At 45.1% G+C, this 14512-nt stretch overlaps 1 protein-coding gene across 5 annotated transcripts in view; it reads left to right on the forward strand.

Annotated features, from left to right (window-relative positions):
* The window catches only part of PIP4K2A (phosphatidylinositol-5-phosphate 4-kinase, type II, alpha), a 158228-nt gene extending 145671 nt beyond the window's left edge, over positions 1-12557 (forward strand). For all 5 annotated transcript variants that reach the window (XM_005865875.2, XM_014539363.1, XM_014539361.1 and 2 more), the window contains exons 8-10: positions 6011-6254; positions 7959-8062; positions 10254-12557. In XM_005865875.2, the coding sequence (XP_005865937.1) occupies positions 6011-6254; positions 7959-8062; positions 10254-10334 (429 nt within the window). In that variant the 3' untranslated portion in view covers positions 10335-12557. The remainder of the gene's footprint in view (positions 1-6010; positions 6255-7958; positions 8063-10253) is intronic.
* Positions 12558-14512: the final 1955 nt, after the last annotated feature.

Below are 14512 nucleotides of genomic sequence, written 5' to 3' on the forward strand. Positions count from 1 at the left end.
GGGTAGCCTGTGTGGGTGGGGGCAGCCTGAGTGGGTGGGGGTAGCCTGTGTGGGTAGGGGTGGCCTGTGTGGGTGGGGATAGCCTGTGTGGGTGGGGGTGGCCTGTGTGGGTAGGGGTAGCCTGTGCAAGCGGGAATAGCCTGGTGTAGTTAGAGCCCATTCAGATTGTGACTGCCCATGGACACTGAGTTGGGGGGAGGGGAATGACTGCATTCTATCAAGCAGCAGAGCATTTCAAAAACAAATGTTTAATAACCATTTGAATTTGGGGTTTTCTTCATCAAAACCACATCTCAGTATTAGTAAACATAGCCTCGGTCCCTTGATGCCTTAATATTTTCACCAGCCTTTCTGGAACCAGTGCCATTAGGCCCATGAAGCCAGCTGTACACATTCCAGGAACAGCTCAAAGGCAGTTTGGACACCAGGTCATGGGGGATGGTTGTGAAAAATAAAATGTTATGGGGAAATGGGCTTTAAGTCTATGATGGAGTTTTCTTTTTAATTATTGTCTTAAGAATTAAAAATACTATATCCTTTCCTTTCCTTCTGTTTATTGTAAAGGCATTGCAGTTCCCCAATTGGACTTTCTTATTAATTTTTTTAGAAATAAATTCAGGAAAAAAGTTATTTCCTTGAAATGGGTTAGGTTATAAGACAGTTACTAAGTTTTTCTGATCTGTTCCTTTTGTCCAGATGTATGTGTATATGCTTTTTTTTTCTACTTTGAAATACAGTTCCCCTCATACCAGGACAAATTGCTACTCAAAGGTTTTGTGGAAAGATTTCCTTTTTCATGTCATTAAACAAAAACAATTGAAATGAGCCACAGAATGAATGTCATGCGTAAGATCACATTCCCCATGAAGGCAGGAGCAGTATTACAGTTTCCTTTTCATCTTCTAACATCTCTCCCATTGCAAGACACTCAGACTGACCAAGTTAGTGTATAATTATTTTTAGGTCATATATTTTTTAATTTAAAAATTTACATTATTTTAACCTACATAGTGTATATCCTTCTTTTAGAACCTAAATATTGGTGATTTGTGAAAGATACAAGTGTCTACTTTTAAAAAGTAGATGAAAGTGTTTGTTTTCATCTCATATATCATTTTTTCCTCCAGTCTTTCATTAATAAGCATTTATTGAGCAGGGTTGAGGAAAAGGGGACATCTGTAATAAATTTAAAAATAAATAAATAAAATGTCAAAGAGTAAGCATTTATTTTTTCTTCAGTTGTCAGTGGTTATTATTAAAATGCATATTAGTTAAGCATTTCCCCCTTCCTTTGGGGTCAACTTGATCTAATTGATAACTAAGTACCATAGGTAGACATACACTCTTGGGTTTTTATTCATTAATCAGCAAATCTTTGATCTTGAGAATAATATTGTTCTAGCAATTATGTATGGTAAATTGCCCTTAGGGTTATCTGTGATCTGCCAAAAAAAAAATTGTCTTCTTTTGTTCTGTTGGCTGTATATCACTATATGATAGATTCCAGAAATAATGTAACTGAAGCAGTTCAGATTTCGAGTTGAATTACATAAGGATCCTCTTAGTCCTTTTGTTGTCTCTAATAATGTCGCTGATTAGAGGATTTAGATAGTTTACATGGCTCTCACACTTAGCTGTTTTGTTGAAATGGAGGCAGGGCATAAAGCGTTCTTTCATTTAAAAAAATTCTCAATGGTTGATAACAGTGTCTTTCGTTTTGAAATTCATGCTGAAGCATCATTAAATTTTTAAGCAGGTAATTATGGTGAAGTAGCTTGACATCTGATCTTGACAATGAGGCTAGAATTTAATCTGGCTTATTTTTTTCATCAGTTCCATGCTTTCTAATTGAGCTGACTGCCCTGTTAGTTTGAGTTCAGTTTTTTAGAGGCCAGCAAATGGGGTGTTTTTGGTTTTACCTAATTGCTTAAAGTAAAAGATGAATATATTATAGCTCAATAATCTAGTGTTGTTGAAAAAAGTAAAGAATTGTCATTTAAGACTCTTGCTGCTTTTTTTTTTTTCACTTGAAATCCTGTTTATTCATATGCCCTGAAAAGTACTTTAGGTCAGATAGCTTTGCACATAATTAAATGTATGTGAGCCTTTTGCTCAAAAAAAAAAAAAAATTTGCTCTACAGAGAGTGAAAATCACTTTTGCCTTCTGACCGGCTTGTGGCCAACTCCGATCATGCCGGTGAAGAGCCAGAGCTGGTCTCTCCTCTCATTGGCTCACACTGGGATCCAAATGTCACACAGTGCAAAACTGTGCTCTCCCCATGGGGTCTGGGAAGGCCTATCACAGGACCGCTCAATCTTGCAGTGGTGGGAGGGAGAGGTGGCAGCCAACATTTATGGAGCGTGGAGAGCCTAAGTCTTTCGAATGAGGTCATTATCTCTTTTCACTCTTATAACAACAACTTGAGGGCGAGTGCTGCTGTTATCCCAGTTTATGGATGAGAAATCTGAGTCCAGAAACACTGTATATTTGCTCAAGCACAGGCAGCTACTAAATCCAGTCTGGGATTTGAGGCTGACAGAGGCCACACTCCTAAACTGCTCTGATATAAAATGCAAATTAAAAATGTTTGTGAGCACAGTTGAGACTTTGTTTTCTGATAAATGCTCCAAAGGAGGATTATTATAACTTTTAACAAGTAATAAAATATAACTCTTAAATACAGCTGGTTGGAACTTGAATTCTATTTCATACATGTGCACAGGTAATTCAGTAAAGCAAATGTGTTCATGAAGTTAACAAATTAAGTGAATTTAAATCCGCTGTGAAGGGAAGTTTAGTAATGGCTCTTTGCCACGTGGGTTTTTAAGAGAGTTTGTGATTGGACTAGTAAAGATCTGAGGAAGATACTAGTTCAAAGATGAGGCATAATGGGGAAATAATTATGAAGAAATCAGATTAGATGGGATATTCTGAGGGAAAAGGAGGAGGATCAAAGATCTTCAGGTAATTATTAAGAAACTAGAGGCCTGGTGCACAAAAATTTGTGCACTGGGGGGGGGGAGTCCCCTCAGCCCGGCCTGCGCCTATTCACAGTCCAGGACTCCTTGGGGGGATGTCCACCTGTCGACTTAGGCCCACTCCCCGGGGGATCAGGCCTAAGCTTGCAGTCAGACATCCTTCTGGCAGCCAGGGAGCCCTCGGGGGATGTCCAACTAAAGGCTTAGGCCCCCAAGGGATCGGGTCTAAACCATTTGTTGGACATTCTTAGTGCTGCCACGGAGGTGGGAGAGGCTCCTGCCACCACCACTGCGCTGGCCAGCCATGAGCCAGCTTCTGGCTGAGTGGCACTCCCCATATGGAAGTGCAGTGACCACCAGGGGGCAGCTCCTGCATTGAGTGTCTGCCCCCTGGTGGCCAGTGTGCATCATAGCAACCGGTCATTCTGCCGTTCAGTCAATGTGCATATTAGCCTTTTATTATTATTATATAGGATTAGAAAGGAGGAAACGCAGGGGATCTAATGATTATAAAGATTTAAAAATCTTCATGCTTTGAAATCTTATGTACTTTTAAAAAATCAATAAATTTGGGGCAAAGCATAAAGGGAGGAACAGAAACTGAGCAAATATGTGTTAAGTTCCTTATGTTAGTTGAAGGCAAACCCCAGCAGTGGAGCCCTTGACCCCTTTTCTATCCTCTCAACCTGCTCCCTTCCAGTCCACAGGAGTTCTGTAATGCCCCACAGGAATGCCTTCCTAATAAGAATCTCGTATTTATTTCCACATTTCACTTCACTCTACTTCAGAACACATTTAAAATAAAATTTGTGATGATAAGAGCTAGTGAATCAACAGGTGTTTCCACATTTCTCCTGCTGGCCCACCTAACTTGTGGTTTAAATTGTGCATACTTGATGAAAAAAAAGGCCTTTCACCATAATGATAACAACATGGACAATTATAATAACAACTTCCGTGGTTACATGTTTCATTGCCTCAGCTACTTTATCTCTTGGTGATCCTTTCCACACCCTGTAAGTTGAGTGGTATTGTCCCTTTTTATAGTTAGAATAACTGAGGCTCAGAGAGGTGCACTCATTATCAAGGCACTGAGATAGTAAGTGAGAGAAATAAGATCTAATCTCCTATCTGACTCCAAAATCTATACTCTCTTAGTTTTTATTTTTAAGAATATCTGATACTGTAATTAAAGAAGAATCAGTGAGTGTCCCTTATCAGAGAAACCTATACTCCTAAGCCCTGTGCTGTTCCTGGTCTTTGCCCTTTCTGCCTCAGCTCACAGACTTGAAAACGTACCTCATATCCATTTAGGTCTGCAGTTGGTTTCCTTGATCCTCCTGGGAATGTGAGAACAGCTTCTCATCTAGAGATGCATTTTTCACTTCACTGGTGGTTTAGTGGCTGGTGCTGGGAGCTAACTTCACTGTTAAATACAGCTGTTTCCTTCCTGGACGAGGAGCCTCCACAGTGGTCTGACCACAGACGGGCGGCCCAGGAAAGGAGCGCAGGACCTGCTGAGCAGCACAGATGCAAGGGGAAGGCGGGGCTTGGAGACCCCCCACCTAGTGCAGCAGTCCAGCCCCAGGTGGCACCCTTCCCTGTCCGAACCTTAGCAGGTTAATTACAGCAGCCCCTTACTTTTGTGTATAAAGCACACTTGAAAGTGTATTTGAAAGTCAACTGTCTGAAGATCAAACAGTAGACCCACATGTTAAACAGAGATTCTGTTCTGCAAAAATAAATTGTAAATGGTCTCATTTTGCTTCTGAGAGGTGCTACCTCTTAGAGTCTCGAGCAAAGGTTTCTGTTGTTGCTTTGTTCTCTTTTATTTGGTTGGGTGATTATTTTGTGGAGAAGGGTTAGGAGAGGTTCAGGAGAGTTAAGGACAGGGAAAGAAGAAGTTGGCATCTCACTCACTTGTTCAACGGGTCCTGAGCACTTACCATCCCTCCCTGGGAGGCAGGAACGCAGTGAGGGCAGGAACAGCCGGAGCCCCTGCCTCGTGGGCTGCGTGTTTGAGAAAGACAGAAGTTACTCAAGTCATCTGACCAGACGAATGTGCGGCTGAGCCACGTCATCAGGGGAACGTGTGCAATGCTCTATGCATGTCCAGGCTTTGGGATGTGGCCTGGGCGGGATCAGGAAAGGCTTCCTGAGCCAGTGCCCTGACCCTGCAGCTGAGACCCGAAGGTTTAGTGGGAGGCAACTGGGGGCAGACAAGGACAGGGTTCAGGTCAACCTGAGAGGTGATGGGGCCAAACTAGCCAGGTTCCCGGGGCCACGAGTGAGCATTCTGCCCTTCATACTTCCTAGGAATTAGAGGATATTTTCTTTTTTTTAATATGTTTTTATTGGTTTCAGAGAGAGAAAGGGAGAGGGAGGGACCGGGAACCTGGGCCTGTGCTGCCTCACGGAGAGCGAACCACCTCGGCATCTCCAGCCTCCCTGCTTCCATCAGAAGGAGACGAGCAGAGCAGGAGGGGCTGCCTCAGTCACAGGGTGTTGACACGGCTTTGCGGCTGATTGGGACATTTGGGCTTTCAGTTATTTGTGATGGACAGCATAACAACCTCCTCAGGGAGTGTGCTGAATTCCAAGTGCTCTCCCAAACTGTTCTGAGAGACTGCTGGGAGCCACTTGGGAGGTCCAGGATTTTCCCCATTAGCTGTGCTAATTGCTGAGAGAAATGTTCTCTTCACTTCGTCGGTGTCTTTTTCTGCCATTCATGCTCTCTGCTCTTTGGCATAATCCAGTCTAGATGTGATAAGTGCATTCCGCTCAGCATTCCACTTGGCATTTCTGGGAGAATAGTACCAGCACTGAGCCAGCCTGAAGTGCGAGGCTACATTTTTGCCCAGAGAAACGGCCTGGGACTCAGAACCCATAAGGAGGCCCCTGGCCACCCCTGGGGAGACCCTCCTCACCATCCTTCACCCGGCTCCCCCATATGCATTTTTCTGAGCTTGTTGTCTTTAAGCCCAGGGTTTTGTTTAAGGCCTAACTGACCCTGTCGCCTCTCACCCTCCAGTTTCTTGCCCAGTTAAAGCTCATGGACTACAGCCTGCTGGTGGGAATCCACGATGTGGAGAGAGCCGAACAGGAGGAGGTGGAGTGTGAAGAGAACGACGGGGACGAGGAGGGGGAAAGCGATGGCACCCACCCCATTGGAACCCCTCCGGACAGTCCTGGAAACACCCTCAACAGCTCCCCGCCCTTGGCTCCAGGGGAGTTTGATCCAAACATTGATGTTTATGGAATTAAATGCCATGAAAGTAAGCTCAGTACTATCAACTCTTCTTTACATGTGAAGTGGTTTGATTTGTGTATTATCTGCTGGTAATTACAACCCAGTTAAAATCATGCTGCCCTGCAAGCTTTGTTCTCCAGAGGCCCAACCCATTGATTGGAGCACAAGAATAGGTTAAAAGTAACTGTAATCTCTAGTTTTGAAAAGTGTAATGTGATGAGGTCCTTGAGTTTCATGATGTTGAGGAAATAGAGTAAAATCACAAACTATCCTATATAATAAAAGGCTAATATGCAAATTGACCAAACAGCAGAACGACCGGTCGCTATGATGTGCACTGACCACCAAGGGGCAGACGCTCAATGCAGGAGCTGCACCCTGGTGATCAGTGCACTCCCACAGGGGAAGCGCTCTTAGCCAGAAGCCGGGCTTATGGCTGGCGAGCGCAGCAGCAGTGGCAGGAGGCCTCTCCCGCCTCTTCGGCAGCGCTAAGGATGTCCAACTGCCAGGCCTAAGCCGTCAGTCGGACATCCCCCAAGGGCTCCTGGACTGCAAGAGTGCACAAGCTGGGCTAAGGGACACCCCCGAGTGCACAATTTTCATGCACCGGGCCTCTAGTGTTAAATATACAACACACATACTTAAATAAATACAGATTGCATATATAAGAAATGATTTAAAATATTTTTATTCTGAGCTGTCTCTCTTTTATGTGAGTCTAAGGTGTCACGAATCTATCCTGAATTGGAACATACATAGTCCACTCTGAACCTCACAGGGACATCCTGAAGGGCAGATGTCTCCTCTCTGGCCATTTTTTCCCTTCTTAGGTGTGAAGAGCCAGCCCAGGATGTGGGATGAGCATCTCCGATTTGGTGCTGTGTCTGTACTCTGCTCCCCTCTCCCCCATTTAGGAGTCTGTGGCCCTCTTTCCTAGAGTGGAATCAATCTTAATCCTCAATATCTGGGTATTTGGATATTTGAAGGAATATTGCATTCTATCATAGCTACATATACATGGAGAAAAACAACAATATTTTAGAGAAATAGTAAAAGCAGGCCTTTTTTGAGTAATAAAAATTATGATTCGTCATTGTTTTAAAAAAAATCTCATATAGTATATCAGCAAGTGAGTTTGAGTTGTATTTTTATTTTGCTCACCAAAATTAAGTACAGTCAAATGTACTTTTCTTATTCTTCATAATTGAAACTATCTTATTTGTGGACATATGCAGAAAATCGGTATTGTACATGATATATAACTTTATCCAGTTCTGATATTAAATCCAATGAGAATTAGTAATTAGCATATAATTAGGAATTAGCATATAATGGCAGAAAAGGGTTAAATAGCATAATTGCTTCTACTTGTTTTATAGAGTATTTTAAAAATAGAATGCTTCTTTACACCAGAGCAATGCACAATCATTAAGGAAAATGCAGATTAACAAAAAATAAGAACACTTACTCTTGCCTTTGGCCCTCCACTGTTAATATCCTGGGGTTATGTTTTGTTGTGTTTTTACTTTGTAAGCTGAGAGGGAGGAGGGTGCGGAGAGTTAGCTGTTTAATGGGGACTCGCAGGAGTTACAGGGACTCTTTGAAAGCCTCTGTTGCCTTTGTGCCTGGACTCCCCACTCCCCGCCCCTGAACCCGTCACCCTTCATCTGCAGCTTGTGCCTTTCCCCATGTTACCATTTGTACCCAACTCTGCTCTCATCCTTTACAGACTCACCCAGGAAAGAGGTGTACTTTATGGCAATTATTGACATTCTGACCCATTATGACGCAAAAAAGAAAGCTGCCCACGCTGCGAAAACAGTTAAACATGGCGTAAGTATCTCGTTTTGTTTCTTTCCCTGCTCCTGGGCCCTTGAGTCCTCCAGGCTGCTCGTTTTGTTGGTTTGTTTTAAAATATATTATTATTGATTTCAGAGAGGAAGGAAGAGGGAGAGAGGGTAGAAACATCAATGATGAGAGAGAATCATTGATCAGCTGCCTCCTGCACACCCCCCTACTGGGGATAGAGCCTGCAACCCGGGCAGGTGCCCTGATCAGGAATCGAACCCTGACCTCCTGATTCATAGGTTGACACTCAACCACTGAGCCATGCCAGCCAGGCCAGGCTGCTCCTATTCACTGTGATGCTCAAAGTCCTTCAGTGGTTCTTGTTTACTGAAGAGGGTCTGAGTGCACCACCATGCTAAAGCTGTTTCCTCGCCGCCAGGCTTGGGGCAGGTCACTTGAACTTAGTGTAACTCTTACATATGGGGGATCTCAATAGACACATGCATCTCTAGGATGCTATACAAATTCTTTTTTGTTTGAAAGATGTTTCAAAGATAAAAGTGCTGAAGATAGTTACCTGTTTTAATATGAAATATTCAGAACTGAAGCACTATTCTCTGCTTTAGACGTTTCCAGAATAGGAAGTATATATTTTTCCCCCACAGTGAATTGTATTTTTTCTATTACAGAAATCTTTCTAGTGCAAGGTCAATGTTTAATTTTCTGAATTCCTTACCTTTGTTGTGCTTGCTCAGAATTATCACTATTCCGGGCATATGTTAACTTGTTAATCCCCATGACAAGCCTAGGAGGGGACTGGTGTACCTTGCTTAGCATTTGGAGAAACTGAGGGAGAGAACTGAAATGGTAACTTGCCAGGCTCACATCACTAGAGAGTGGCAGAGATGGGACTGCTCCCAGGACCTGGCCCAGCCCCCCTGCTCTGTGGTAGTCCCATCCCCCTATCCCACCAGTGAACCCCATCTGCCTGGCTGAATTTCAAAAGTCGTCGGTATCCATTATGCTACGGATCCACGGTGCACTAAGTAAGTCATAGGCCTGGGTTGAATCCCTAGTTCACCTTTCCCTGTTGTGACCTTGAGGACACACTTTGGAGCTTTAGTTCCCCCAATGGATAAAGGGGTCCTAACGCCTTGCTGATTGGATTTTGTTGGGGGAGGAGGGATATAGGAGATGAGCAGGCTGAACACTTGGGAGATTCTCTGTGCTTGTGCCCATCCCTCCCCAGATCTGCTCTACTATGCTATTCCAGGTGGAATTGGAAATGTACCACAGCTAACATGGCTCCATTCATCTTCCCTGTAAGTCACCAGCTCAGCCCCATAATAGACCACATGGCCTAAAATCGTGTGCAGTTTGCAGAAACAAGATATCACTCTTAGTAAAGGAACGTTGGGTTGAGCTGCGGCTGGGAACGATTCTCTGCCTTTGATGCCTGGGCTCCTCTGTGGCGATCCCATGGCCCAGGCCAGATATGGAAATAACACTCCCCACTGTGCTTGGATGTCTAAAAACAGCACCTGGGGACTCAGTGAAACTCCGGTCTTCCCCTTTGCAGCTCAGGAAACTGGCCAGTGACTACCTTGGGTCTGCTGCCTCTGAAATAGGAAACCCCCCGCCCAGGTGCTGCAAGGGCCCAGCATCCTTGCTCCAAGCAGGTCTCTGAAGGGGAGCGATGGCACTCTGTGCCATGTGCTGAGGGCAGCCAGCCTGCCCTCTAGGGGACACCAGTCGGCCACGCTGTCTTTCCCAGTTAGGGTTCGAGGAAAGAGCAAGGGCTGCCGCCACTCTTGTTTTCAAGCACTCAGGTGCTTACATGATCCAGAAAAATGAACGCAATGCTTACATCATGGTCATTGGAGTTTTTCTTTAGCCAAATGTTGATGTTTCTGTCATTCTCAACGTATCTACAGTCTGCTATCTCAAAAGCCAAAAATACTGTCCTCATGACTTCTGATGTGGGCCAAATAGATTCCAGTGTTTGGCAGAAACATCCCAAATGTGGCTAGTTGTGTTTTTTTTTTAAGTCAGCAATCATGGTGTATGTGATAATAGCTTCTGTTGTTCCTGCCACTCTGCCTCATTTTCACACAGAGACTCCTAAGAGCCTGCACAGGTTCGAAAATTATTAGCTTTATATTCAGCTGCAATCGGAAATTGCTGTAGCTACTGAGTAGTAATTATATCAATATTCCTCTCCTCTAAAACTGCCCAGGCTGGTGCGGAGATCTCAACCGTGAACCCAGAACAGTATTCCAAGCGCTTTTTGGACTTTATTGGCCACATCTTGACGTAACCTCCTGCACGGTCTCAGACGGACACGGGCGTGGGAAGGACAGAGGTGGCTCTGGTGTAGGAAAAATGAAAACCAAACTCAGTGAAGCACACCTCCTCGTTTACATCTTCAGGCCAAGATGACTGATTTGGGAGCTACTTGCTTTAACAGCTACCTGATATTTCCCAGCATCATTCTAGCTATTTCTGACTTGTGTGTGTGCGTGCGCGCGTGTGTGTATGTGTGTGTGCGTGTGCATCTTCAAAATTAATTAATGAATTAATGAAAACCAGATCAGCTTCAGTCAGAGTGTGTTTGGGCAACAACCTTCTGATTCCAGCTGTAGATGGATGAATGAATGAATGAATGAATGAGCTTATTCGGGGGGAGGGGAAAAGGAAATGCATGTCAGACCAACCATGTTGGCATCACACGATAAACTGTGGATCAGTTTACTTTTTGGAGTTGAAATATGTGAGACAGTATTCATAATAATAATGAAGATAATAATAATGGTAATAATAATGATGGTGATTAAAGAAAAAAAACTTAACCGCAAATGTTACACTCCTACCACGCACGCTGACACTCCTTAACAGTTGACCCCAAGCCCCTGACCCTGGACAGAGGAGTGCTGGCATCTCCTGCGTGTCCTGGATCAGGGATCTGCTCCGCACGGTGTCAGGACTTCCGAAGTCCCGGGACAAACACCCCTCCTCCAGCAAGAAGCTGATGCCTCTAGTGATTCTATCTGTACATTTTCACTCAGTAAATACATCCAGGAAAACAGCTTACTTTTTTTTTTTTGCCTGGAGCTTCTCACTGTTACACTTATGTTGCAACATAGGAATTAATGCTACAAAATAAAAATAAAGCTTACCTGAAAAGTGCATAGTTTGGGGCAATGGTATCTACATCTACCATGGTGGGACAGTGAGCAAAACATTAGAACTCTCAATTCTCCTTTTCTGATTACAAATCTGAATTATAAGATATTTATGTTTGGCCATTGTTTAAACAATGGTATTTTGTTATGAATTATCCCTTTAACTGAAACCCTCAATATTACTGTTTACATTATTAGGAAAACAGGGATATTTTTGAATCTAAAAATTTAATGTACAGCATGTGATTTTTGAAGTTTACATGTAAAGTCATTTTACAGTGTTGGTGAAATAATGTTTGTCATATTTTGAAGTGTATCCTGCTGTCATATTTTGGGGTGAATGTTTTATTCAAAGTATATGGTAGGCAGTCTTTTACAATGAAAGGAAAAGGGTTGTTTTGTTTCTTCCAGATGTACATTTATCAACCTAATGATTTTTTTTAATGCTTAATCCAAATCTGGTCATGTAAGTTCATTGCCCTAAACTGTGCTGATTGTGTTTAATCAAGTTATACATTCCCAACATCGATCATGTATATACCAACTTTCCAGCATTTTCTGAAAGGCGTCAAGCTAAAATACTGGCCTTGCTTAGAATAGGTTATCAACTTATACACTGTGCTAAAGCTGTGCCTTTGAAATTCTTTGTTTGAAACATGAAATGATTTTTGTAGGCAGTTTCAGAAAAGGAAAAAATTCACCCTTCAAGAATTACTTATAACTCAACAAACACCCCCTTTCATACTGCCTCTTCCAGTAACTTTACTTCAGGGCTTATCAGGATGGTAACTGCGCCCAGTGTATTGGGTTTACTTCAGAAAACACAGGTGGTAGCAAATCAGTGTCTCTGGAACCCACGGCAGCACCATCCTGCTGCTACCTACTGACTTCATGTAGATTATTATCCTCAGCAGATGATGTTAACACTGCTGTGACGTGGTTGTCTAAATCTGTATTCCATGCATTTAAATTAATTGAGGCTGTGACCTGGTCCCCAAACCCTCCCCTCTCTCCCCTATCCCACCCCCACACTTTTCATTCTGGAGTCTAGTCACTTTCAGTGTTCTGAAGTTATGCTGTAGTTTCTTTGACCCAAAACTACAAAAGTGAGACCCTGAAGTAAGGATAAGGTACACACACATTATTTGAGTAACTATTTCCTTTGTGGCCAATCTGTGTATGCTTTTAGAAGTTTACCAAATGCTTTATTTTTGTCTGTAACTGTCTCTGTCATTCATTTCTGTTGATAAACTATTTGGACTGAGTGAGAAAGTTTGCCTTGTATCTCCTAGTGCTAACAATACACTCGTCATGAGCCGGGCTTTACAGAATAAAGCACTTTGATGACTTACAAGGTGGATCCTTTGTTCCTCTTTCTTGATTGTGTTTCTCTCCCTTGCAAACAAATTTTAAATACTGAGTACTAAGATTATCTTTAGCTGGTCCTGGAAGAAATAAAGGTGAAATTGAATTGTCTCACTAACTAGACTTTTGCCTTCTACTGGTATACTATTTTATTAGTAAACTAGAGGCCCGGTGCACGAATACATGCATGGGTGGGGTCCCTAGGCCTGACGGGCGATCAGGGCTAGGCCGATCAGGCCCAAAGGCCCCAGCAGGGTTGGGAGAGGAGGTGACTGTTGCCGGGCCGGACATGGAAGGAACAGACACCAGATGCCGACGCTGCCTTTGGCGCCCCACCACCCCACGGTTCCCCGCCTCCCCCGCTCCTCCTTCCCTCAGTGAGTGCCGCCACCAGGGGCCTGCTAGCTGGGGGAGGGATGCAGGGGGGAGGGAAGGGCCGGGGGAGGTTTCAATCCCCAGTTTGGAACGTGCAGAAGGCAGCCGATCAATGCTTCTCTATCATTATTGATGTTTCTATCTGTAGTTCCCTCTCCGAAATCAATCAAATATATATTTTTAAAATGCAAGGTTTTTAGAGGAAGAAAGGTAGGGCAAGGGAGCTATTGACAGGGGGGCATTTGAGATCTTGCTCACATTTCAGATAGGATAGCATAAGGTGGTCCTCAGGGGGGTGACAGGTGAGGAGTGACAGTGGGTGGAGCAGGGCACTGCGGGCTGAGGAACGGGCTGTAATGACTGGGAATGTCTGTGACAGTGACACCAAGCATGTGTTGGGGCCATTGCTGGGATCATTCATCCCCAAGAGGTTTTGATTCTGGACGGGAGGAGAAACACGGAGATCAGCAGGCCTTTCTTAGCCTAGAAGGTGAGGCAGACAGCAAAAGTGGGCTGCCCTGCTTTCCTATACATGTAAACACACAGTGTAACTGCACATGGACGTCAGTCAGCAGCCAAAGCAATGCCCAGCCAACCCTGGTAGCTGTGTCCTACCACTCTCTGGCTGTGCTGTGGTGCTATTGGCTAGGGAGGCCAAAGCCACGCCCCCAAGCACATGTAGTAGTCGAAGGGGTGGGCAGGAAGCCAGAAGCTGGAAGTCGGAGCTGAGGCGGCCTGGCAGCACTGCGCCCTCCAGGGAGCTGGATGGGGAGCAGCTGTCGCAACCGGCTTTGGAGTCGGGGGAGCTGTGCTTCCTGCACGTCACCAGTGAGACCCCATGAGCCCGTGGCGCGACAGCTGGGCTGGGCGGGGCCTGAGGAGGCCTTTCCTTCCTGGAGCCATTCTTCCCAGGGTGGCGGTGTTGGGCCCCCTTTTTCTTTATTTTTTTTTATTGGAAAGCAAGCTCTGGGCTTGTGGTTCCTGGGATTCCTGGGCCATAGCACGTGCCTCCAGGCCTCACTGTGCCCCCCTCCCCCACCTCCTGCATTGAGCATCTGGCCCATGGTGGTCAGTGTGCATCGTAGCGACTGGTCGACCAGTCATTCTGGTTGTTCCGCCGTAATGGTCGCTGGGCTTTTATTATATAGACTAGAGGCCCAGTACATGAAATTCGTGCACTAAGGAGGGTGGGGGTGTCCCTCAACCCAGCCTGCACCCTCTCCAATCTGGGATATCCCTCTCACAATCCGGGACTGCTGGCTCCCAAACACTCGCCTGCCTGCCTGCCTGATTGCCCCTAACTGTTCCCCTGCCAGCCCAATTGATACCTAACTGCTCCCGTGCTGGCCCGATCGCCCCCAACTGCCCTCCCCTGCTGGCCTGGTCGCCCCCAACTGCCCTCCCCTGCTGGCCTGGTCGCCCCCAACTGCCCTCCCCTGCTGGCCTGGTCGCCCCCAACTGCCCTCCCCTGCTGGCCTGGTCGCCCCCAACTGCCCTCCCCTGCTGGCCTGGTCGCCCCCAACTGCCCTCCCCTGCTGGCCTGGTCGCCCCCAACTGCCCTCCCCTGCTGGCC

The sequence above is a fragment of the Myotis brandtii genome, unplaced genomic scaffold (assembly GCF_000412655.1).
Source record: "Myotis brandtii unplaced genomic scaffold, ASM41265v1 scaffold215, whole genome shotgun sequence".
NCBI classification, from domain to species: domain Eukaryota; kingdom Metazoa; phylum Chordata; class Mammalia; order Chiroptera; family Vespertilionidae; genus Myotis; species Myotis brandtii.